This window comes from Semicossyphus pulcher, unplaced genomic scaffold, assembly GCF_022749685.1.
Source record: "Semicossyphus pulcher isolate SPU_LCO1_2020_fin unplaced genomic scaffold, fSemPul1.0.p SCAF_17, whole genome shotgun sequence".
NCBI classification, from domain to species: Eukaryota; Metazoa; Chordata; class Actinopteri; order Labriformes; family Labridae; genus Semicossyphus; species Semicossyphus pulcher.
Window position 1 is genome coordinate 8455417 of NW_027211681.1, and position 24112 is coordinate 8479528.

Sequence of the window (24112 nt, forward strand, 5' to 3'; positions counted from 1 at the left end):
AATCAAATCAGTTGTTCCCAGACATTTTGGTTAATCCAAAAATCTCTTTATTGTTCCAATCAGACACACCTCTTTGCTGCATCTGTAATGGACAGTATAAAAACACGTGAAGAAAATTTACAACAGATGTTTAGCACCAGGTTCTTCAACAGAGGGCTGATGGTTATTTATCACAAGACTGAGCCACCTCACCTCCATCATGTTGAAATGGCAACCATAGTGACGTACATACAAAGGTAGTCAGACATACAATACACACTACAGGTTTAAGTTTTGACCTACAGCCAGACAGCTTGGATCTTTACAGGGCAGGAATTCAGATATTGATCCAATATAACTGTTCACCAATCATCTGTCTAGCCTGGTCCATCAGGTGATAAAAAGCAGGGACTAGCTGAGCCTTTGTGGAGGTAGGCATCTCTTGCTGCAACTTCAAAAAAACAAACACATTTCCCACCTGCATTCAAACTGTAATTAATGCTAGTACATTTATGATAATAAACACTTTTATAAAACACACTATTATAACAATTAGGGGAAAACAGCAGGTGGGGTAATAAAAGATTTATAGTGATTTTTAAGATCACATTAGATGGCTATGGAGAAAAACTGAAGTAACATCCCAAGCCATTGGTACTTGGGTACATCCATTTGTCAGCAATAAAATACTACATACGGATAAATCATCTGGGTTTGTATTGCACCAAATATATATTCTATTTTTACAGTAGGGTTTGGTAGTGGGACATGGGATGTGCAAAATATGAGGGAGGAATCTGTATTGGGATTAATAATCTCAGATGGAATAGTGCAAGATGTATATCCAACACCAAAATACAGTATATGCTTTGGGTGAAAACAAGAAGACAAACTGAATAAAGAAAACCAAATGATCAATCTGCATTTTGCCATTTTCTTCATCGCTTAACCAAAACCTCTACATTGAGATATCTTTTAGGCTGAATTTTATCTATTTGAACATGTTTGTTTGTGGTGATAGTTTAGTGCCAAGACTTGCAAATATTGTTCGAAAAATAATCACAGTACAGACTGTAGTCCAATACGCAATTTAGTAGTTGGGGTCCACACACATTTAGTGATTGTGGTACAAAAAAAAAAAGGGGGGGGGGGGTTGTTTAATTTAAAAATAAATCCTTCATTCAAACAGTATTTTTGGCTACTGACTTGCAATACAACAGTGACATAAGCATAAAAAAAAATATTGCAAGGAAGGCTCAAATATTGGGAAATTTAAAATACAAAAAATATTAAATTAACAATTTGGAATCAAACACAGTAAAAGTAAGCTTGAGTATAAATAAATAGAGTGTTTCATTTTTAAAGTGGTGACAATGACTTAAGTATTAAAAATTTCTATTGGTTTCAGTTGAAGATTTACAGAAAGAAGTCATTGTGGCGGCCTTGATAATGAGGTATCTTTCAGGGCGGATGGCATTGATGATATGCCATCAAATCTTTTCTTTTCCAATACAGCAACTCTGAAAGGGATCACTGTAAAAGCACTTCTCTCAAAAAACTGACATAGTCTGACATAATGATTTGATCTACTATGCACATTATGAATGACAAAGGCAAGATGACGATAGAAAAAAAACATTCTGTACATACTTATCCAATGATAAAAATAGTGCAACATCAAGCTTTTGTTAAGTTAGACTGCTACATAATTGCTGAGTGTAAGACTGAACCATAGCAGGATGGTCAGTCCAGGTGGTCAGCTCAATGTCCAAGGCACCACGTTAAACCACAGTCCCTGTCCCAGGAAGGAGGTTACCTCGTGCTTCATTTAGGTTTCTGTCAGAAAAGAGAGAGCACATTATTTTGTGGCGATTTTAACTTAAGCTTAATAAGTATTGTCTCTAGTGATATTCAATTAAAGAAGAAAGATAGTTACCAAACACAAAGTCGCACCATCTCGGCCCAGTAAGGCCCCTCATTCGCGATTGTCTTAACATTTTCGCTGGTGGTGGTGGTGGTGGTTGTTCAGTCGACACAACTCCAGGACTTTTGTATTTGCCATTCTGCCTTCCTGATGGCATCTCATCTTGCTCCTGGACTGATTTAGGTGCAGAACCTGCAAGGTCTCTTGAGGCATACCTTCTCGTGCTCCGTTTTCTGTCAGTTTTCACAGCTTTAACAACTTCTACCAGTTCTCTCTCCCTTCCTGCAAAGTGGTATGCAGAAGGTGACCCATCATCCAGTGTCACAGTACAGGAGTCCGACTCTTCCTCAGTTGATTCAGTGTCTGGAGAGTTGATCTTTCTCAGAAACACCCTGCATTCCTTCAATCTCTCGGGACTCCAGGCTTTAGAGCAAAGGTTCTGCTCCTTGGGTAAATCAGCAGGCTCCTGAGTTTGGTCAACAGAACTGGTAGCAGAACTGCTTCGGCAATAGTCAGATAACTGATCTTTTGCTGATCTCCGTAATGCATTATGTTTTGGTTGTATACCAGACACTACAGCCCATTTCAGGTTTTTCTTTTTCCTCTGCCTCTTTTGCCACCCCTCCCTATTTTTCTGGGATAGGAACCTTGTCCTTGCTCTATAAAGAGTGGCCTGATACTTGCTAAATGATCTATTTCTCCTCCACTGGGTCTTGCTTGTTGCCGACCTGGGACTGAAAAGTTGTCGCCGAATATTATGAGTTGATAGAGGTGTCTTATTCCTCATCCTCAACCTTCTTCGAGCCTGTTGATGTTGCAGAGGACTTTTTGGCATTATTTTGGCAAATTTCTTGATGTGTTTGCGAAGTCTCTCTGCCTGAGGACTGTGGCAAACACTTGTTCTATTGGCAGAACGAGGGAAGTGCATGAGTTCGTAAGGATTGCGAGAGCTTGCCTTCTTAACAATGGCCAGGGACTGCGTCTCTGTGGTCTGCATAAACCAGGAGCAGAGCTGCTGCATGCTACAGGACGATGGTTTGTTGGGAGGACAGTCAAACAGCGTTCGAACCACAGAGGAATGTTTGGTCTTTCTGTTCAATGAACTGCTGCTCTTTGTGTCCATTTTAGTTTCTTTTTCTTGCTTATCCTCAGTGTCTGACACCCAGGAGTCAGAGATGTGTCGTATCCGCCTGGCAAGCTCCTGGTTTGTAGTCTTTTCCTCAGCTGATGCTGCCCACCACCTTAGTGTCTCTTTTGGGGTAAAGATAGAGTCAACAGACACCCCTGCCACTCTACCTAGGTCCTTAGAGATGTTATTCCTTTCCTGTCCAAAGAGCTGCCTTTTCCCCCCTGAAGTTTGTGCACTATTCTGTTGCTCACACTGTTTCCGTTCATTGCTAACCTTGTTTAGCAGAAATTTTTTAGAGCGCCGCAAGAGAGCATTGCTGTGACTGTATGATCTGGAGTTGGAAGTGGCAACTGCATGCAGAAAGTGGATTGAGGGCTTTCTCACTCTCATTGATTGACGCACCGCTACAGACTGATTTGGCAGTTTGTCATTACTGTCATCCGTTGTATCTGTCCCTTCCTCATTGTGACTGGTTTTGTTTGTTGATTGACGACTGATTGTCCTGGCCTCTTTGGCAGATTTGAGCTCTGGTAGAAGTACTTTCTTTTGAATTAGTGTTTCAGGAGACTGCCGAGTATCCTTATTTATTTGAATTTTACGTTGTCGAGGGGACACCGTTGTTACTGTGACTGAGATGCCAGAGATTTTAACTTTTGCTGGTCTACCAGGTTTCCTTGAGGGTACTGAATCATCCTGCTTCTGACATTTGACGTTACTGCTGGACTGAGGTGCACACTTTTTCACAGGGAAATTTAATTTCTCCGGCAATTCTGTTGAGGCTGTTTTGATATTACCTGAGCTGGTCTTACTGTTTTCCATTAAAATGCTTAAGTCCCTTTTAAGGCCCACTGCTTGCCAAGCATCATGTAACTCTGTTTGTAGCTGGTCAAAGCCCTCGGACACTGTTCTCTTGTTTCTCCTTGACCGGCCATACACCACTGTTATTTTAAGGTTTTTGTTTGCATTCTCTTCAATGTCAGATGATAAAACAGATGTTCCATTCTCCGCTTTAGGCCCCGTTACTGAATCCACAGCCTTCTGCTTACGTGGCCGACCAATTGGTCTCTTCACTTTTTGCTCCAGCTGTGGTCCCAGCTTCTTTGGCCGACCCGGACGCCTTTTTGGAGGTGTGGTTTCATGGTAAGATAGTAAGTCACCTGGGGATCTCTGGCTCTCAGATCCAGTTACACGCTTAGTTGGAGTTCCTTCACTTGATCTTCTTGAACCTGTTTTCGGTGATGAAGATGGTGATTTGGGTGAATGGGCAGCTTTGGTTGGTGTAGAAGTTGCCTTGGCTGGTGAAGGGACTGACTTGCGTGGTGAAGTGGCTGACTTGGGTGGTGAACAGGCTGACTTGGGTGGTGAACAGGCTGACTTGGGTGGTGAACAGGCTGACTTGGGTGGTAAAGAAGCAGATCTTGGTGAGGTAGCAGACTTTAGTGGTGAAGAAGTGTATTTTGCTCGTGAAGTACCAGACTCAGGGCTTTGATTCTTGTGTTTCTGAGGTACCCCTGACCATGAAGACTCCTCACATGGGTCAAAGGATTCCTCTGCTTGTCCACTAGAACTAGAGCCTGCTGATTTGAGACTATATCTTACTCCTTCCTTATCATTTACTGGTGATACATACATGAGCTTGATTGGACTAGTGTATTGGTAATAGGAGTTGGGAGAGCTCTCAACACAAGCAGCAGGCGTAATGGTGACGTCCATATTTGATGGGGTTTCGGGAGTTTTTGAAATGATCTCGGAGTACTGTTGTCTTTTTGGAGACGATCGTAGCCTTCCACAAGGTTTGGCAGCAATGTCTTTGCCATCTGTCACATTGTTTGAGCAGTGTTTTTTAGGATTCTTCTCTTTTGCACCAGTTTGTGGAGAGACCTTGTTTGTTGAAAGAACATTTGAGTCTTTGTAAGATGGTCCACATTGCTTCAATGTGTTGTCAGGTGAGGATTGAGGGACTTCATTTCTTGATTCAAGATGGGCGACCTTAGCATCTGGATCTTTGAATAAGGAATTCAGGGTGCTCGTTGTCAAAACCTCGCTCTTTCTTGTTTTCTGGTTAGAGATGCTTTCAGAGAAACTTGCGACAAAGAACATGGGCTCTGTGACATAGGAGGAAAACCGCTGCGGAGGTACTATATTTCTTCTAGACCTCCTTGTATCCTTTGAATGATCTGATTGACGTTTCTGTTTCTCTCTAATAGGACTATGGCAATCTTTACCTGGTCTATTGCCACTGTCAGAGTTTTGATCTGATTGGGCTTCTTTGTGCTTCCTATCCCTACTAACACTGCTAATCTTACAAACCTTTTTACAAGGCCTGCCACGTTTTACTGAGGTTGCAGTCACTGACATTGCTGTTGTTGTTTGTACACTGTCACCCTTGGAGTCTTGTTTGCAATCCTTGCTCTGCAGCTCAGAGGTGGGTATTTCAGTTTTAGAGAGGGTGAGATCTTTTTCCACACAAGAAATGTCCCTTTCTCCCTCCTCTGCTTTGGCGAGCTGAACTTCTTCTGTTACTATTACAGTCTGTATCTCCTCTTTTACTTTATCCTTGTCACTTTCCACCATGAAAAAGTTCAGCGGTCCCTCACCAATTCTATGTTCGTCAAAAGGTTCTATACCTCCCCTAGTTTCTCTTTTAGACTCCTCTTTAACAATGTTTGAATCTGAAGTGTGTAATGTAGTAACAGTTACACTTTTATCTCTCAATTTTGGCCTCTTTGCTAGTGGAACTTTTCTCCTACTGTAGGACTGGTCCAACATGGCAAGCTCTCGTTTAATTTGTAATGTTTGTCTTCTGGTCGAAGCATCATCAGTCGGTGTTGCCATAGCAGCACGGACTTCTTGGCGACGACGGGAGCGTGTATTAGGTGACTTTGGCTCTTTGCTATCATGGCGGTTGAAAAGCTCACTGAGATTGTAGTCACTAGCACTGCCTGTGTGAAGAACTGTTGTAATAATTTCAGTCAGATGGGCATCAGCATGAAATGACACGTTCTGACTGGTTGAGGGAGACTGTGGCTGCTCCTTTCCCGTGATATCAACAGCAGTGGAAACCAGAGGTCGGTCCTTTTCGATCGGTTTGATTGTCTCTAGTTTTTCACTGAAGCGATTCACAACATCTTGCAGTAAAGTACCACTTGGGTTCTGCTCAGCAAGACTACTTGTTGGAGACTGACAGTCTTGGTCCTCTTCTGCAGCTGTATCAACACTTGCTTCCTGTTGACTTGCATTCTCAAGACCATCTTCGAGCATAAGGTCAGCTTCCTCCTCTTGTTTATGGTGAAGGAGGGAGGGTGGCTTTTCATCGGTTTTCTTATTGATGTCTGAGGGGATAGGGGACAAAGGGGGCGGAGAGGGGCTCTGCTCTCTCTTAAGGACAGGGCAAGGAGGATCCCCATCTCCAACCCCTCTTTCTATTGTGTTCCTGACCTGCGTCAGACATGCGCGTTTTGAATAACAGGGACAAGAGTGGGGGTTGTGTTGGTTACAGCAGATCGATGAGGAAGGGCATGAACTAGAGGCTGCAGTGCACAGTGAAGGGGATTTTGATAACGGAGAGGATGCAAATGAACACACTTTGTTATTAATATGACCTACAGCTAGGCTGTGGCTTGAAGTGCAGTGCAACCTCTTGGGGCAAAAAAACGTGTACGTTTCCATCTTGCACCTCTGCGCATAGCCACAGCTTGAACCCAGAGGAGCTTCACTTTTACAGTCTGTTAAAGGGTAGTGATTAATGCTACAATTGGAGTTAGAGTCTCCTGAATGACACATTGTGCTTTGAAGACCTTGATGTTCACAATCGATAAAAGGGCAGTAAGGGCTGCTGTTGTGGGCTTTACATTCACTTAGTGGGACTGCGATAGGGTTAACATTATCCTGTTGGTTTACTCCACAGTGACAGCAGAGAGACTGAGTTTGACCCACAGGTCTGTGATTAACAAACAACAGCAAATTTTCCTGGTGTGCCAGCTTCAGGATCTGGTAGAGTAAGGAACTGTGTGATGGGCAGAGTGATCCGAGAACAGCATCCAAAACAGAGTTCTGAAGACACTTAGTCCCTCGTCGTCCCTGATGTCCAATTTCTTCTGAAAGGGATGGCAGCAGGGAGCTAAAGGCAAAATAAAAAGATTGGAAGTTTTACTGATAACCGAGCGCATTTTAAGAAAAAAACAAACATAAAATGAGCACTCAAACAGAGTCTGTTTTAGGTAAGACACATTACAAATGTATTCATTGTGTAAACTCTTGTAAGGTCTGGTATACAATTTCCACTTTATCCATATAATTTGCAAACTCATACACAGCAACTGATTTGAAAAAAAGTATTGAGGGTTTTATTCTTTGAAACACACGACACATGAACTGTGAGTGATCTATGGGCTGTTTGTCTTCTGGCCTTCCTTCCCGTTGATTTCACTGTCAAGATGCCAAACAGGATTTACAAAAACTGAACTTAAACTGAAACTTAAAGATACAATCTTGAAGATTAAAATTGTTGTGCTCTTGAGCGCCACCACCGGCGATAATTGGTAAATTACATGAGCACTCTTCCAAATCTAACCAGCCATCTACAGCTGGCTCCCTTGGACATGGTTCTAACTCTTGCTTTTCCTCGCTTTCAATTTGTAAACTGTTTGCCTTCATCTGAGCATCAAATTCGTTTCTTTTTCTTTGGATTTTCACTCATTTTTGAAGTTGTATCTGTAGTCATCGATCTTTTCTTAGTTTGTTCAGCCATAGTAGATTACCATTTCCTCGCAATGCTTACAGAAACCGGGAGTGCAGCCACTTAGCTCCATCTGCACTGTCTGACAGACCAACCACTGCTGCGTGATGGAAAACGCGTCACTAACTGGGCGCTGCTTGCGATTTGTTCCGCGAATGTCGCCACAGACACCCAGTCCATAAAAATACAATATACTGCAAATGCCAAGGCTTTCATCAGTTGGTCATAGGCTTAATCACCGTTGTCTTAACTCACTTGGTAATAGATAGTGACTTAAAGACATTTATTTAAATGAAAAAGTTCGAGATTGTCGCTTTAAGTAAATTGCCATGAAATGCTCATTTCACACCGTGTATGCGCATTACAATTGTTTCCATATGTGCAAAAGAGAATCCCTATTCATTACATTAAGCCGCTCTACTCGTTATTTCAGGTGACACACTAGTTAAAACCCATTAATAAGAGACGGGGTTATTACTATCTCACTGTACAATGACTTTTAGAAATTAGTGCCAACACACACATCAGTAACAAAGATCTGGTTGGTGGATCAGGTTGCTCATTAGAGACAGACAATCACACCGGAGCCCTTGATAGAACGGTGCAGCTGTCGGCTTCACACCAGAAAAGTAAGTCTCTAGCATCACTGTCCAATATTAAAAAAAAAAGATGCCCTCCGATGTTGATATGACATTGCAAGCCTTAGGGGATCAATATATTAAATATCTAAGTAAGTTCGGTGACGTTTATGATGACGTGGGGAAATAGGGTGACTGATCAAATTTTGGGAAAATTGCAGCATTTGACCAAAATTGCAAGGTAGCTAAAAATGCACAGGGATTGGGTGAATTTGCACGCTTCCAACATCGCAACTTCCTGGAGAAACTGCCTTTTGCTGCATACACCTACTTTTATGTTATGGTGCTCTAACCTGGATATGACATTTTTGGAGTTGATAGAGCAAGTTGTTGACAATTTTCTGTCCAAGATTATCAAAACGGCATGAAAAGCAGTTCCTTGAAAAATGCAAGTAAAAAAACAATGGTCCATATATATTGCTGATCTACAAAACCCTAAAAGGAACAGTTATTTAAAAAAAGGACAGGCAACTGATAAGAGAACTGTTTTATTGATGTTTTGCTGAAGGCAAATGATAACATTCTGCTTCAAGCGGAAGGTAAGATTGTTGAAACGCTTAAACCAAAATGATTTTTTCAACACTACTTTCACTAAGACATCTAAAAAAAACCCCAGCTGTTAATCAGATCTTGTGGGGGTGTTCTATAGAAGCAAGTCATGATTTTAATAGCATTAAAATAGCTCAAGTGTTTGATTGATAGTATTTCCAACAATTTAAGTACTGTATTTGTCCAGACCTTGTCAGGGTTTAACCAGGCCAGAAGCATTTACATTCTGTAGTGTTACTGTTGAGTTTGTTGTTATCAAATCATTTTTTTAAATCAATTAAATAATTGTATCTTAACATGAACACTAAACAACCACAATAGTCAGGGGTGTCATTTCAGGACTAAATAAATTATATGGGCTAACATTTAAAAGCGTTCATGCATTTAAGCGATACACATTTCACATTGCATCAAAGTGCCCGATTACAAATCAAAAACTACATTAAACGATTAAAAATCACAGTTCTGAAGCACAATCAATAAATAAGTATTCAGCAACAACACAAAACATGTTTCTACAATAAAAATGCTTTTTTTATAAATCATAGTGCAATCATTGATTTATGCATAAATAGCAGATTTCTGTTAAGTCGTTTCAAAGATTTGTCAGTAGTTAATCCAAAAACATAAAAATGCCTAAAACTCAATTTGAAACCAAGCCCACATGTGTTCCCACAATATACTGCAATAAATCTTACACAATGAAATAATCAAACTTTTCTATTTCTCAAGAGGTGTTCAGGCTTGTTAACAAACAGACCCTTCTGATATAAATCGCACATTATTCCCAGAGTAGAGCTCATGCTGCACTATGCTGTAGCCCCAGACATAGGCACTGTGTATTGTTATGAGCAGAGACATTCAGGAGCGGAGACATCAGTATTTGTATAGCTTCAAAGTAAGTACGTTTCAAAGGTTGAAATGGCAAAACCTGAAAATCTGATTAATAAAGCTTTGAAAAAAAATTAAAATACGCTTAAAATTTCAGAACAAATAATATGAAAAATAATATAACACCAAGGACAAAAGCGTGCACAAGGATTATCTGCTTCCTGGTGCTAGCTGAGAACAAGATTGATTTGTCATTGATGGCATCATATTTACACAAATGCTAGATTCAGACAACATGATATCAGCCTGACATCGACCTGACAGACGTAGCGAGTTAGAAACAAAACTCTGGGACATTCACAAAGAAACACTAGCGATGTGTTCCCTGAAGTTGACCAGTAGGAGCACAGAACATCTTCCGTGCACAACTGTAAACATGAAGCGAAATAGGAAATGATGTTGTTGGTGCACAGTCTGATTTTTTCCCCCCTTTTCCTTTAAGGCATTTGCGCATGCAAGACAGCCAGCATGATTCAAATTTCCTTTGACGCCATTGTTTGTTGACATTCTTGTTCTGGGAAGTCTGTCCCTGTAGATTCTCTTCTGATGACATCACACAGATCGTGAAATATGGCAAGCTGTGATAGGTTAGGGACCAACATGTGGGCTGTCATGTCGCTCTGTCAGGTCGACAGGTCAGTGACAATTAAAAATACCATGTAGTCTGAACCAGGCATCAAATGTTGTTTCTTAAGAGACAAACGGCTCATGAGTATTACCATGCTAATAAGAGCTCATACCCCGGCAGATTCAATATCATAACAAAGAGGATGTGAAATCTGACCCTGGGCTATAGGCATTTAAAGTTCAGAGGTATATGTGGCGATGAGGTTAGAGAGAAAGACAGGCAGGCTGAGATCACAGCAAAACAAATCAAAGCAGCTTTGTGTGGGTAACCCTGAACTGCTGCTTTGGTAGTAGCACTGTTTATGGAAATAGGCCCATCTCGGAGACAGACATGAGTGTAGACGCAACATTTAGCATTTCCCCAGACACAAACAAAGAAGCTTGTTAGCCTCGCACTGAATCAAGTCATTGTCGCACTGCCGACTTTTTTTAACAAAAACTACCACAACTGTCTGTAGCCAACACAATCAACCATCAATAACGTTTAACATTAATCGTTGATTTATGTTTCACACATTACAGTGCACAATGCTTTGTTGAAGCTATGCCCCTTTGTGCCAGGGAAACCGCAGAGTAAAGTTTAAAGCAGCAGTCATGTATGAGGTTTACATTAATACAGCTACAGTAGCAATATTAGTCAATATCTGTGATAATAAAAGAACATCTTTCACAAACACTACACAAACACAATAACATACATTTCCCAAGCTTATCAGTGCACATTTCAGAACATGCTGCACAGTTGCATTCCAACAACACTCAATACATTAAGACTAGCTTGCACGATTAGAGAGGAAAACTATGTGGACACAAAATGGCTTCTTAAGCTAATCTCTTCAACAAAAACTCGTAATGAAGCTGTCGCCACTACAGCAGTTCATACTGTACAATCTCCCTGTTTGTAGAGGTTTCTACTCATAGCAATGAGTTGTTAATCTGTAACAATGGCTCTAAGTCACTTCAGTAGCCTAGGTAAAATACCCAGAGAGAGAAAGCTGTAAATGACAATCATTGTTGCTCCATTAACAAGGAGCATTAAGAATAGAGTTAAACCTGAATAACCTAATAATTAAACAACTAGCAAACATGAGAGTCACACTTTTTTCCTTGAGTGGTCCACATCTGCGTTTCTCAAACTTGATCCTGGGCAATCTGGTGGACAACAATCAATGTCATTTTTTCTCCTTGAAGAAAAAACTAATCATACAAACATCAACCAAAGTTAAGAACATCCTAAAAGGTCTTTAAGGATAATGCTGGTGTTTTACCTCTTTTTACCAAGAAATACCTGAAGAAGAACAAAACCAAATGATTTGTCCTTAAAAGTCTTTTAAGCCACTGACTGATATAACTTAACATATTCTAAAATTTCCCATTAAAAAACTCATGACGTCTGAGAATTAATATCTTTTGGGCTTTTGACACACGTACAATACACGTTAGTCGGATAAAATCCATTTGTAGTCATTGTCTTTCAGTTGTATTTTTTGTTAACTGTAAGAAGACGATATAATGCAAGCCATATCCTTTCAGATCTTTGAGCTTTAGTGATAAAAACTGAAGTTACGAGGAGTTGATTGCAGCAGCCCCTGTAAGCACAAGCTGCAGTGAGCACCACTGCTTCTTGAAAAATGCTGGACCTCGTAACTGCTTCGATCATGCCCAGGACTAAGCAAGAGAAATACAGCTAAAAGTATGACTATCACCTTACAGACATAGTTAAAAGACCTGAATATTGATTTCCATATATTTTGTAAAGGCATGTGTTGTGTTTGAACAAGTGTCTTAAGAAAACATTTATCTTGTAAGAGGTGAGGAGTTCAAGTGTTGAGGAGTTGAAGAGGCGTTTCTTGGTCTAGAACCTCTTTGAGTCAGCAGCTGAGGCAAGAGTCCCTGAGTTAGTGGAACCAGGCATGGTACCAGAACCAGACGAGTTGGAATTGGAGGAAAAAAGGTTGGCAGATTTCTTCTTCGGCGGGTTCTTTAGTGTTCCAGTACGCTCTTTGACTTTGTATTCCAGTGTGCTATGAGGCACTCCATAAACCCCCTGGGCCTTGGAAACACTCATGCGACCGGCCATCACCATTGTGATAGCTTCTTCCAGCAGGTCGTGGTCATACTGGCGGTATCTCCCACGTTTCTTTCTTGGTTGCTTGTCTTTATCCCGGCCACCTGCTCCATCTTCTGAATCATCCATAGAGGACCTGCGTGGTCCCAGGCGATGAGGTGACTGGTTGGCAATGCCCGGACAGCCATGTGGTAAGAAAGGAGGTCTCAGTTTGAAGAGAGAAGAAGGTCTAGCAGCAGCTGTCGCTGAACTGTCAGTACCCTCCTTTGATGAGGTACGTTGGTGTAGGTTTTCAGCCCCGCTGGAATTCTCAACTGGGATCGACTTGTTATGGTCATTCAGGGAACGGACCTGAGGAATACGTAAAGGCGTTGGTGGCTCCAGACTGGGAGTGGGGCTGGGCGGAGGCTGGAGGGCATCCCTGAGTTGGGGAAAAGATTGGGTGAAGGTTTTCTGTAGACCACTCGGCTGAAAGAAGGTAAGAGAGGATGAAGGGACACTCAGGTCTCCATTCTCCTCTGCAGCTCCTCCAATTTCTGCCCGCTCTGCCCAAGCCGCCACCTTCTGCAGAACCAGACGGGCTTCGCCACCCAACATTGATGACATCACATTGTATGATGTCACTTCATCCCTGAAATCTCTGCCTCCTGGTTGATGTAGTATCCCCAGCCTTCCCTCAGCCCAGCCGTCCAGACCTTGCCTCAGGGTGTGAAGAGGTATTCCATAAAGCAACGCAGCACGCTGCTCCTGCAGCCTCCCTGAGCGTATATCCTTCAAGGCCTTGGACAGCAACCCCTCAGACAGCTCCAAGCTCCTCTCAATGTACTCTTCCTTCTGCCTGCGCTGCCTCCTAGGAATGGGAGGACCAAACAGCAGGGTCAGGATGGAGGTGATGGAGGGGTTTTGATTTTGGCATAGGGGACAGGGACAGGGTGCAGAGCGAGGGGTCCACTCCTTTATGCCTTGTGTTGGTAACATCACTGCGACTGTTATGTTTCATGTCTGTCTGTTCTCAGTCTGTTTCTGGGCCCTCACACACTGGCCACTGCTGTGTGTCACACGCACACACTCTGTGTGTGGCAAAGCCTCTTCACGTCCAGGTGGGACAGTCTGTGAATGGCTGGGGTTACTTTGGCGCTCACACACAACCCCTGTAGTTTTGAGATATCCTTTAGTGAGTCCTACATGCCTGAAGGTTGAATAATCAAACTCATAATAACTGGAGTAACAAAAGGAGGTAAAATCATTGTAAGATAATGCAATGCTCTCCTTACTGTACAATCGTGTGCTGTTTGCAAATGGTATAATTCGGCGCCATTGCTGTGACGTTACCGCTCAAGAGATAAAAGAGTCAACCCCACAGAACCAAAACACCAGACACAAACTAGCTTATGACTAACGATGAACAGGTCGAAATCACTTCCCCAAGACAAGGTTTATGTATATCATTCAGGCCATATAGGTGTTAATTAGTTGACACAAATCAAGCAGTGGTGGTAAAAAGAAATGACTTCCCCACAAACAAAGTTAAGTTTTGAGTCACTGTTAATTCAGTCAATAATACCACGTGGCGGTTAAGCAATAAGATTTACAAACAAAGGGTGTTCTAGAAAAAAAACCCACATACCCTGAGGCTTTGTGATTGGATGAGGATGTTGATGAGGCTGCTGAGCAGGCAGGGTTCCTTTTGGAAAGGTCGAGCACACCATCTGTGACAAAAAGGATACATTTCCATTGATTAGGGTTAGAGTTACACAATTCTTGGTACCTTCGGTGGGTATCAATGTTATGGAAGATGGAATTATTTAGTATAAACTGTTTGATGTGATTCCTACCTGGTTCACATTCACTATCTTTCTCCTCCTGGGTTCGGCTCACTGTGAGGTCCAGAGGGGCATCGGATGTTTCTGACAAAGGTGATGAGGTCCTTGTTGTAACACCATTTGTATTGGTGTGGAGTAGGCACTTGGACGTGTACTCCTTGGCAAACTGATGCATCATTTTCTTCAACAGCTCCTGGGCAACCAGAGGGATGTTGGATTCACAGCCCAGGGAAACATCTGATGAAGGAGGCAGAGATACACACAGAGGTTAAAAAAAAAAGAGTAAACATGACTTGTAGCATACCAAGCATGATTCAACATTGTTATAGGACAACAGAAAAGACAATATTTGGGGAATTGGGGATTTTTTCTGTCCTGTAGGGCTGGGTTTAAAAAAATATTTTTTTCCAATTCGAATTTACTCTCATTTGAATGACCCAATATCGATTAATAAATCCAGAGATTGATCTTTAAAAACCTGTGTAAAAATGTGTCTGATCGCTCATGTTTTTGAGCGCCCCTGAATGCAGCGTGACTCAGCGCATCCCCCCAAAACACGGCAGTGAGGGAGACATGCCCGGGGTTGTTTACTGCACCTAATACGGAGACATCAATGATTGCCGATGGACTCTTATCGTGTGTGCGTCCATGAATATGTAAGTTAGTTTTGCACTGCTGTTTGTTACTCTCTTTTAGCGTCGGCTTTGGCCGCGACTGTATTTTCGACATGTTGTACAGTATGCCTTTCCCCATATCTCTTAGTCTTGTGTGGTTTTGTTCTTCACGCTATGAGATCCCGTGGCCAAATCTTGCGCAAGTTGAACGTCAGTTTGTTTAATCAAAACCATGAGCCAGATGTACAGACTAAATACGCTATCTAATTCATAAAATTGTTAATATTGTGTGTTTGTCATGTTACATAAAAAGTACATGATGTAACTTCTTTGGGGTCAATTCTGACTGTAAACATTAAAAATGCTGATAATGCACCAGGTTAGAGGTGCATCGATATTGTAACTGACAAACCCCTTACCAAATCGATATCAATTGAATATTGAATCAGGACCTTGAAATTAGAATCAAATTGAGAAATCCTTATCAATGCCCAGCCCTACGGTCCTGATTCAGTGCAACAAAAACCTGTTCCGATTCTAACATATAAGTAGAAAAAGCAACAGGTGTCTCAAAATGTCCTAAATTATATTCTTATTTTTATTCTTACTGGGCAAGATATAAGGAAGTTCAGAATTAAAAGCTGGGAACTATTCATCTTTTTAACTGTCATACCAATTATACCAGGATTACTGCACCTGTATTAAGCCACTTTCTGCAAGTACATCATTTCATGACCAGGACTGTTTGTAACATTTCTAAATTTTGCTTCGATGTTTTGGTGTACTTTGATTTGTAGGGATCCTTCCTGCAGCAAACACACATTCCTGTCTTTACCTGAACATCTTTTCGACATGTTTTTTTCGGATATCATAATTATTATTACAAAATGACAGTACATATGTATACCGTGGTAAAAATTACATGTACCATAATACAGGATTGCCTCCTTCCTCTGACTTTGTAAACTACAAGAGACAACAGCTGGGCAATACAGCAAAACATATCAATATCTATCCCGACATGTAATTTGATAATGCTGCCTACTAGAGGAGTATTGTGATTATAACAGGAGGTCTGAAGAAACCAAAATGTTGATTGATAAAACTAATAACAGTTTTTTTTTTAAATTCATGAAAGTTGTCTAATCTAGCTGCTGCTAATAATTGCTCAGCATGTTTCTTGGAGCTTATATTTTTTGTGGATCAGGTTTTTCTCAGTGTTCATGGCACATGAGGGTTTTTACCAGGGGACAAACTATCAACAGGGATCTCCTCTTCTTACAAACAAATGGGCCCGGGAGTAATAGCTTCAGGTTAAAATCAGTGACTAACCAACACTCTTTAGCGAACATGTGATGACATTTGAGAGGGGGTGCAAGACAAGCTGCCACTTATATGTCTAGTTGATCTTCTGTTGCCTTTTTCCTCATCTTTGAGGATAATTGGAGCTAACTTTCGCCGTCGCTTTCATGACTTGTGGCATCACCATCTTCGCAGAAGACATACACTTTCTTCACTGGCAGCTCACAATGCGTGGCAGTGTTCCCCAATGTGTATCACGTGTACAAGCGACTCCTCCCTATGGCTGTTGCTGTTATTATGTATGCACGGTCTGGGTAGACTTTAAAAAACGAAATTGCCCTAATAAAGTTGTCTAAATCTGAAAAAAACCCAGACTAGACTGAGCCATTTACTTTCGCAACCATAACTCATCTCTTGATAGTAATCAATAGTAAATTACTTGAAATGTCTTTGTAATCCTCAAGATGACTTTAAGGACCCCTTGAGGACCCCCAGCCACATTTCAGGAACTGGTACTACCCTATAATCAGTTACTTGGAAGACAGTGTCCCGGTTACAGCCATGTCTGGACTGTCTAGAGGAACAGGACATTGGGTTTGACGAGATGAACCAAGTGTATAGCTTTTTTAAAATAATGAATTGTCCTTCATTGTATACAGCAGACCTCAAACCTCTGTACATGAAACTGTATCTATTGGCCTAGCTAATATTCCTTTTTGCATTAAGCGAGGCATAAACCCATGAAAAGTCTACAGACAGCAAGCGTCAGCAAACTAGACTGCTGGTGCCAAGGCCGTATCTATGCCAGAATACCAAAGCAATCTGGAGCCTTCCAGGCAGACAAATGAAGACAGCGCTGTTTTGTTTTCACACTTGTTTGGAGCATTGTTATAGTTGTTACATATCTTTCCAGATAGCAACTGAATAACTACAATGGGAAATCTCATCTGTTCACCATTGACTTAAGTGTGTCATAGGTTAATGCATTTTTTCCTATGTTTCACAAGACAGACACTTGACAACACCTAACTCACCTTTCTTGTGAAACACAGCTTGCAGGAACCTGTAGGCTGATTGGCTGCTCTCAGAGATGGTTGGAGCCTGACAGGGAGAGTAATCAGAGGGGGAGGAGAGGGGCGATGTGGCGGCAGGTACTTGAACCTAAAAGATAGAGTTAGTTTAGTTATTATACAATTTTCTAGATTACTTATCAAGTACATAATTCTTAGAACTGTCAAGAACTACGTATAAATTAACTGGCAAGAACTGCATCACTATTTGTGGATCATCTTGACAAGGGCAATTCTTACACTGAGTTTGTCCAGGGGGAGGTTGCAAAATGAGCACTGAGAGCAGTTTGCATCTGATGACCAGTCATCCACCTCTTCAGGTTCACAGTCTGAAAGACATCACATAAGCACGCATGGTCAAATTAGGGTACACTGATGATCAAACAGGCTGCTACTGAGGTCACAATATAGAATTTGAAAGGACACAACACCATTTTTCAAAATGCATAATCAAAACAATGTTATGCCAAGAGAACGCTTTATATGCTGCTGAGATATGTCTTATCTTAATATTCCCAGAATATTGTCAAACACTTACATGACAATATATACAGAGACAACCAATTTTAACAAATGTACCCTATATAGAGTGTGTGTGTGTGTGTGTGTGTGTGTGTGTGTGTGTGTGTGTGTGTGTATATAGTAGAAGTATTTTTGCCAAGCTGCCATTAATACATTTTGTAAAAACCCACAAGGCAGATTGAAAATGACAAATAAATGTCACCCAAACTGTATTATCAGCAGTGTTAAGCAAACTGTATTTAGCTAGAGGAGATTGAAGTCGACTTTAATGTCATTAAATTTTAATTCCAAATCATTTCATATTTCTTATTAATTATACCAAATTTGAATTACTGATATTGAGAAGGCTTTAAGCCAAAATCTGATTTCCACATGGCCATAAGAAGATTTATGTCATGTACTAAAGACCAAATGATCCCAAGTAATTAATTAGGTCAGTGTGAGATGTAACGTTTATGTTGTTTTTCTTGATTTAGTTGACTGTCCCAGTTCAATGCCATGATTCCCTCTAAAATGATTATATACATTCTTGGTACCCCTGGCATATTTCATGTTACAAGCAATTTTATCTTTTTTAGCATGTTAATACCATACAGAGTCAGAGTGACTCTGAGGTCATTAATTATGTAGAATATCTGCCCAGGGTGCTTTGTTTTCACACAGAGGCATACAAAAGGGGAAGTATCATTCTGGTTCTTTATAAATATGATGATTAAAAACTAAATTTTAAATTGAGTTGCTGTACGTTATATTGAATATTTATTTAAATTTTGCAGTTATGCATCCTACCTCAAAACGAAGGATCTTTAATATTAAATAATTAACGATTAATACCAACCAAACTAGTTAGTTAGTTAGTCATGTCATGGCTATGCGTACGGAAAAATCAGTCTTTTGAAAAAGTAAAATATTTGTGACATATTTTGTAACTTAAAATTTTGGAACAAACATGATGAGTCAAAAACACTTCAGACATGGCTGAGAGGTCAGAAGGTTTTGGAAGAAAGAGAGGTACATTGTAGTTCTGTTTCTTTTTTTTTTGTTTTAAATATTCAATGTATATTATTTCACAAAGTGACCAAGACTTTTGAAAGAAAAACACAGAAACCTACCATCAAATAAATTAAGATCTCTCAGCAGCAGTGGCCCATAGATTCCCTCCAGAATGCTTTCAAACCCTGCAGGACAAAAGAAATCCTTCAGTATTGATATGAACAAGATACGCATGCTTCATGAACTTGATGTTAAGGTAAAGAATGTCAAACCCATTTTATGCTTGTACCAGTCTAGACCAGTTTGACGGCAACAACACGGGACTTGACAACTTAAAGCTGACACCCAACACCTACAATTATTAGCACTTTGTCCTTTAATTCTCTTGGTTAGAAAACAAAGGTAATGTTTTGTAAAGTATTTATATTCATACTAAAATAAGTTTTATTGTTTAGAACATTCTGAGATAGATGTCACTTCGATTTAACGCTATTAACTTGAAAACGTCAAGCTAACTTTGGTTGAGCTAGCATAATGTCACCGGCTTTGAAAGAATAAAAATCTGCGTTCCAAATAAGAAACAGTACGAGAAAGGCCGTCTCCCGAGACCGCTGTAATGTATGCTTTCCTCCTATTGCACTGACATTAGCTGCTCTAACATAGCAACAATCCCCTCCCCCAAATAACATCAGCAACGCTACTGTTAGCATAGCTTGTTAGCATGGTATTAGCACAGCAAACATATATGTCAATAAACAAATTTAGCTGACGTCGCAGCTATCAATTAGCTGCTGCTTATATGACATACAGTAAAGCTACATTTATTAAATCATCTCAGTCACATAAAAACACATGAAATAGCTAGCCGGCGAGTAGCAAGCTAGCTCAGAGGGACAAAGAAAGGAGTCAACTCGAAAGGCTAGCCAGCTGGTAAATATTAGCCATACAGCTTAACTCAGCCGCTGAAGCTGACCACCTAATAGTGCCGAGCTACCAGCTAGCTATTATTTAGCTAGCACTAGCTAGCAATCTAACATAGCTCCGGTTAGCGCTCTCTCTGCTAGCGGGCGAAATCTCTGAAGTACGTTGATCTTTTTATAGAAAATATGAAACTGCACATGGATCGTACCAACGCAGTGTATCAGTTTGTGTCGCCAAGAATCAAGTTCCCGCCGAAACCCTTTCCTTTCTGCAGAGCATTTGGAGCACTGCACGGCCGCCATTCTTCCTTCCCCCCTCTCTCTCCCTCTGTTTCAACTTAACGATAGAAACGGCTCTGAGCTTCTGCTTCATTTTCTTCTTCGAGTTTTAATGGTGGCTAGCAAACCAGCTTAAATGCGCGTTACCTGCCACCTACTGGGCTGGAGTATAGAGCAGTAGATTGGCAGGAAAGAAGCAAAAGAAATGTATTTAAATTAAAATAACAATGAAATTCTCACTATAATTCCAATGTAACCTGTACTAAGTCCGTACAGTGTCCACTCATTTTATTCAGACCAGACCAGAGTCCGGAAGTTTGGGGATTGGGCCTGGGAGCAACAGCCAACTTTACAGCGCGTCCTATGTGGCCAGCATTTAGCCATAAAGGACTACAGGCCAAGACCTTTGTTTACAGTCCGACTAGCAACTTTAAGCGTGACAATGAAGTTGTAGTTGAGAGGGGACGTCTAAGGGCAGACTGTTAGCTGCGCTTGCATGCAGATTAATAAACTACAAATCGTCAAATGATAGGTGATCGGTCCAAGATTTGCATTACCACCGGGGCACTTAAATGCTACTTTCTTCTGCAGCCCTTGAACGTTCACTCATGTGTCACGCAGTATGCTTGGCCTACAAATTTTGGTTACCACAAAAATGAAAGATGTTTCCCCATTTTCAAGTTTACTAAGCATTGCATAGGAGAAGAATGTTTCAGGATTATTTTGAGGCCCTCGTGCTGATGACGGAGAAAGAGATCCTAATAGTTCTGGACTCTGGCGATGAGATTGACAAAGTTCTGGAAAAAAGAAAACTAATTTACAACTTGTTAACTACATGAAGGTAAGACATGCAGTTTTTAAAATATACCATGGCTTTGTGCAGTGCTCTTTTCACTCTGGTAAAGTTATTATAATATGCACTGTGGCTGTGTGCAGTGCTCCTCCATATTTAAGTGTAGCTATTGCATGTTTTCTGTTTCATATTCAGTTAAAGTTACTGTAATATGCACTGTGCCTGTTTGCAGTGCAAAGTTATTGTACTAAGGACCTGGGCCTTTTGCAGTGCTCTTGACATATTTTGGTGGAGATGTTGTATTTTATATTTACCATTCCTTTTTGTGCTGAAAGTGCATTTCGTGGACATTGCATTTTGTAGCACATAGGACTGTGGTGCTCTGAGATTGTGCTAAATAGTTGTCAGCATACATGTAAAGTGTTCTGAATTTCTGCATTCTAATCAGTCTTCGTGGTTTTATCCCATTCCTTTTTTGTTAACATTTTGTTTGTTGTATTCTTAATAACCTTGATGAGAGAAATAGCCACAGTCCTGCAAATTATCAGCCTTCTGGTTTTTGACGGTGTAAGGGAAACAAATGTTACTGGGCTGCCTCAACTTGTCAATACTTTATGTGCAGTTTGGGAGCTTTAAAATAACACTGCTTAGTGCGCGCATTATTTTTTTGCACATGCACAATCATACAGAGTTGTTTGTAAAAGAATCGCATCTATGTGAATATTGAACGTTGCACTGGTAAGGTGAAGGACAAACCACAACTGTAATGAATCTTGAGGAACGTTCCTCAGTACGGCCACATGAGGGCAGCAGAGAACTTCAGTATTTTTGCAGAACACATCAATTACAATCCTGTGTGCATTAAAAGATGTTATTATGGACAAGAGGCCATGTGAGATGCAACTTGCTAATACAGTCTTTAGTATCATCCATCCTATTCTCTAAAACCTTGAAACCATGAAAAAGTTAACTTCTTTATGTATAGTGTAGTCAACGGGGCAGCCAAGCCTCAGACCCTTCGGGACCCCAAATGCCAAAGTTTCATTTTGTGTCTACCAGCAAAGTAATCCACCACAGGAGTACTGATTGGTCTCAGGGCTTTAGACAAAATATACTTAGGATGCCATGTGTATTCTTCTGTTTCTACCTTACTTGATGGTTACTTGTCTACACTGATGCAAAGGCAATGGGCAGAAAGGTCAAATTTTTACCACCACGATCTCCTGGCAGGTTAATCAGACTATGCATCAAGTAATGTAGAACATCAGAAAGTAAAAAGGGTTCGTGGAGAGTGTGTCGGTCACAGAGTGAAGGACGGAGGCAGATCAGAGAACATATGAAATAGAGTTATAAAGCGCTCCGGAGGGCTGCAGATAGGATGTGATTGAATGTTGAGGCTGCAAGTGTCAGAGACCCAGGTGGAATTCGTTGTCACGGTGACTTAGAGCGTGGTTGCTGTGGAGATAGTGATGAAAGACAACGGTCTGGTGAACTGCACTTCTGGGCCGGAGCGTGACCAACAGCTTACAGCCCAATGTGCCCGGGGGGACAGAGATGATTACGTGCAGGGTCACTGCAATGATGTGTGTGTGTCTTTATACACACTTGTGTCTAAGTGTGTGTGTGTGTTTGAATGTACATGTGCACAATGCAGTGTGTGTGACGGCCTCTGTACTTGGTGATCGTGAAATGAGCGGCAGCTTAGCACCAAGGTGGTGGTCCCTCTGCTGCAGCCGGAGGAACTTTTAACACCTCAGCCACCAACAGATCTCATTACTGCAACACCACACAGTCCTCACTGCAGCCACTCAGAGGTGTGTGTGTGTGTGTGTGTGTGTGTGTGTGTGTGTGTGTGTGTGTGTGTGTGTGTGTGTGTGTGTAAGCCTGAGCATGTGTAAGAGCACACCTGGATCTTGTTATGTAGTTAGGCAGAGGGACACAGTAGCTACACATTTGAATTTCCCACACTGCCTCAACAAGTTCAAACACAACAGAGAGATAGACAACTTAGACAAACTACAAAGTATTAAGTAGAAGAAATCCATCTTATTTAGTCTAACTCGCTTGTTCTTTACACTTTTTTTCACCTTTACCTGCATTAAACACAATATCTGCAGTTTCTCAGTGTTTCCTGTAGAGGGCAGTGTGAGCGATGCTTGTTAAAAGGTTTTCAGTCAATAAAATTTACAGGTGCATTCCATGAGCCCATAGGTTATTTAAGATGATTAGAACCAGTTCTCCCTATGCCATAAAAGAACCCCCCCCCATATTTAATATAAACAGGATTTAGCTGGTATTAGTAGGGTTTTATTGTTCACACTAACAATTAAAGCGGCTCGGCATGCTGGCTCGGTATGAACTCAGTCTCCTTGACCCTTGTGCCCTTGAACTAACCGTGGCGCATGTTTCCCCTTGTTTTTTCTGGTTTCATTCGTCCCTAATTCAAGACATCTTGCTGAGTTTACAACATAGTAAGTGAAAGGGTACAAACCGCAGCCTTTTGCACATTTATGTGTGTGCCGTTGAATTTGTTTCCCCCGCATAGTTTTTATTTAACTGCCACGTGGTGTGCACAAACCAGTGGGGATCATATTTAATCAGATGGTGCTGGATGTGTTTGAGAAACACTCCAACAAGGCGTTATGGCCGGGGCCTGGCTTTTTTTAAAGGTGGTGATTTTTGACAGTTGATGGATTGAGTAAGCTATTTGTGCTAATGCTTGGTTCCAATATGTTTAATCGTCGAATGAATCAAAATGAGCATTTAACTGGGGGGAAACCACAGTCACACCAGATTCTGAGAGTCCAGGGTCTCATTGAGATTTTGGCAGCCGCCTCCTGTATAATCTCTGACATGGCACAGTCGCACTTTGAGTGGGGCCCTTCAAATGGGATTTCCAAAAATCACTTATCTAACCCTCTTCGAGAGGCTTGGCATTGTTTTTAAGAAAACATACGAGGGGACACGGAATATAAAAGCAAAGGGGATAAATATGGTAATGATTACCTGGGTGTTTTTGGAGTATGTGTGCTGTGAGTGTCCACGCATGTAGAGTATGTATGCATGAGTGTGTGAGGTTAGAGTCCTGGGGATCAGTATTATGGTTGGAGCGGGGCCATTGTGAATACCACAGAGGTGCAGTATTCTGGTCCCTACAGAATCCAGTGTGAGCCCTCACTTCTGCTTCCCATGTCCAAACACACTCGCTGTTGTGCAAGCGACTGCATAAAGACATCTGTTTAGAATTCCTGGC

The 24112-nt window shown here is 41.2% G+C and overlaps 2 protein-coding genes across 2 annotated transcripts; both read right to left on the minus strand.

Moving 5' to 3' along the window:
- Positions 1-42: 42 nt before the first annotated feature.
- On the minus strand, positions 43-6483 carry LOC138594380 (uncharacterized). The gene is made up of 5 exons (XM_069665452.1): positions 6471-6483; positions 6176-6364; positions 4244-4466; positions 1916-4149; positions 43-1815 (listed from the first exon to the last, which is right to left on the minus strand). The coding sequence occupies exons 1-5, from the start codon at positions 6481-6483 to the stop codon at positions 1808-1810; spliced, it is 2667 nt and encodes an 888-aa protein (XP_069521553.1). The 3' UTR covers positions 43-1807.
- A 5585-nt stretch (positions 6484-12068) lies between these two features.
- Positions 12069-20100, minus strand: LOC138594607 (ligand-dependent nuclear receptor corepressor-like protein). Its single transcript, XM_069665758.1, has 7 exons — positions 19997-20100; positions 18987-19052; positions 17593-17681; positions 17317-17443; positions 14379-14603; positions 14171-14252; positions 12069-13393 (listed from the first exon to the last, which is right to left on the minus strand). Exons 1-7 carry the CDS (start codon positions 20088-20090, stop codon positions 12331-12333), a joined length of 1746 nt encoding a protein of 581 aa, XP_069521859.1. The 5' UTR covers positions 20091-20100; the 3' UTR covers positions 12069-12330.
- Positions 20101-24112: the final 4012 nt, after the last annotated feature.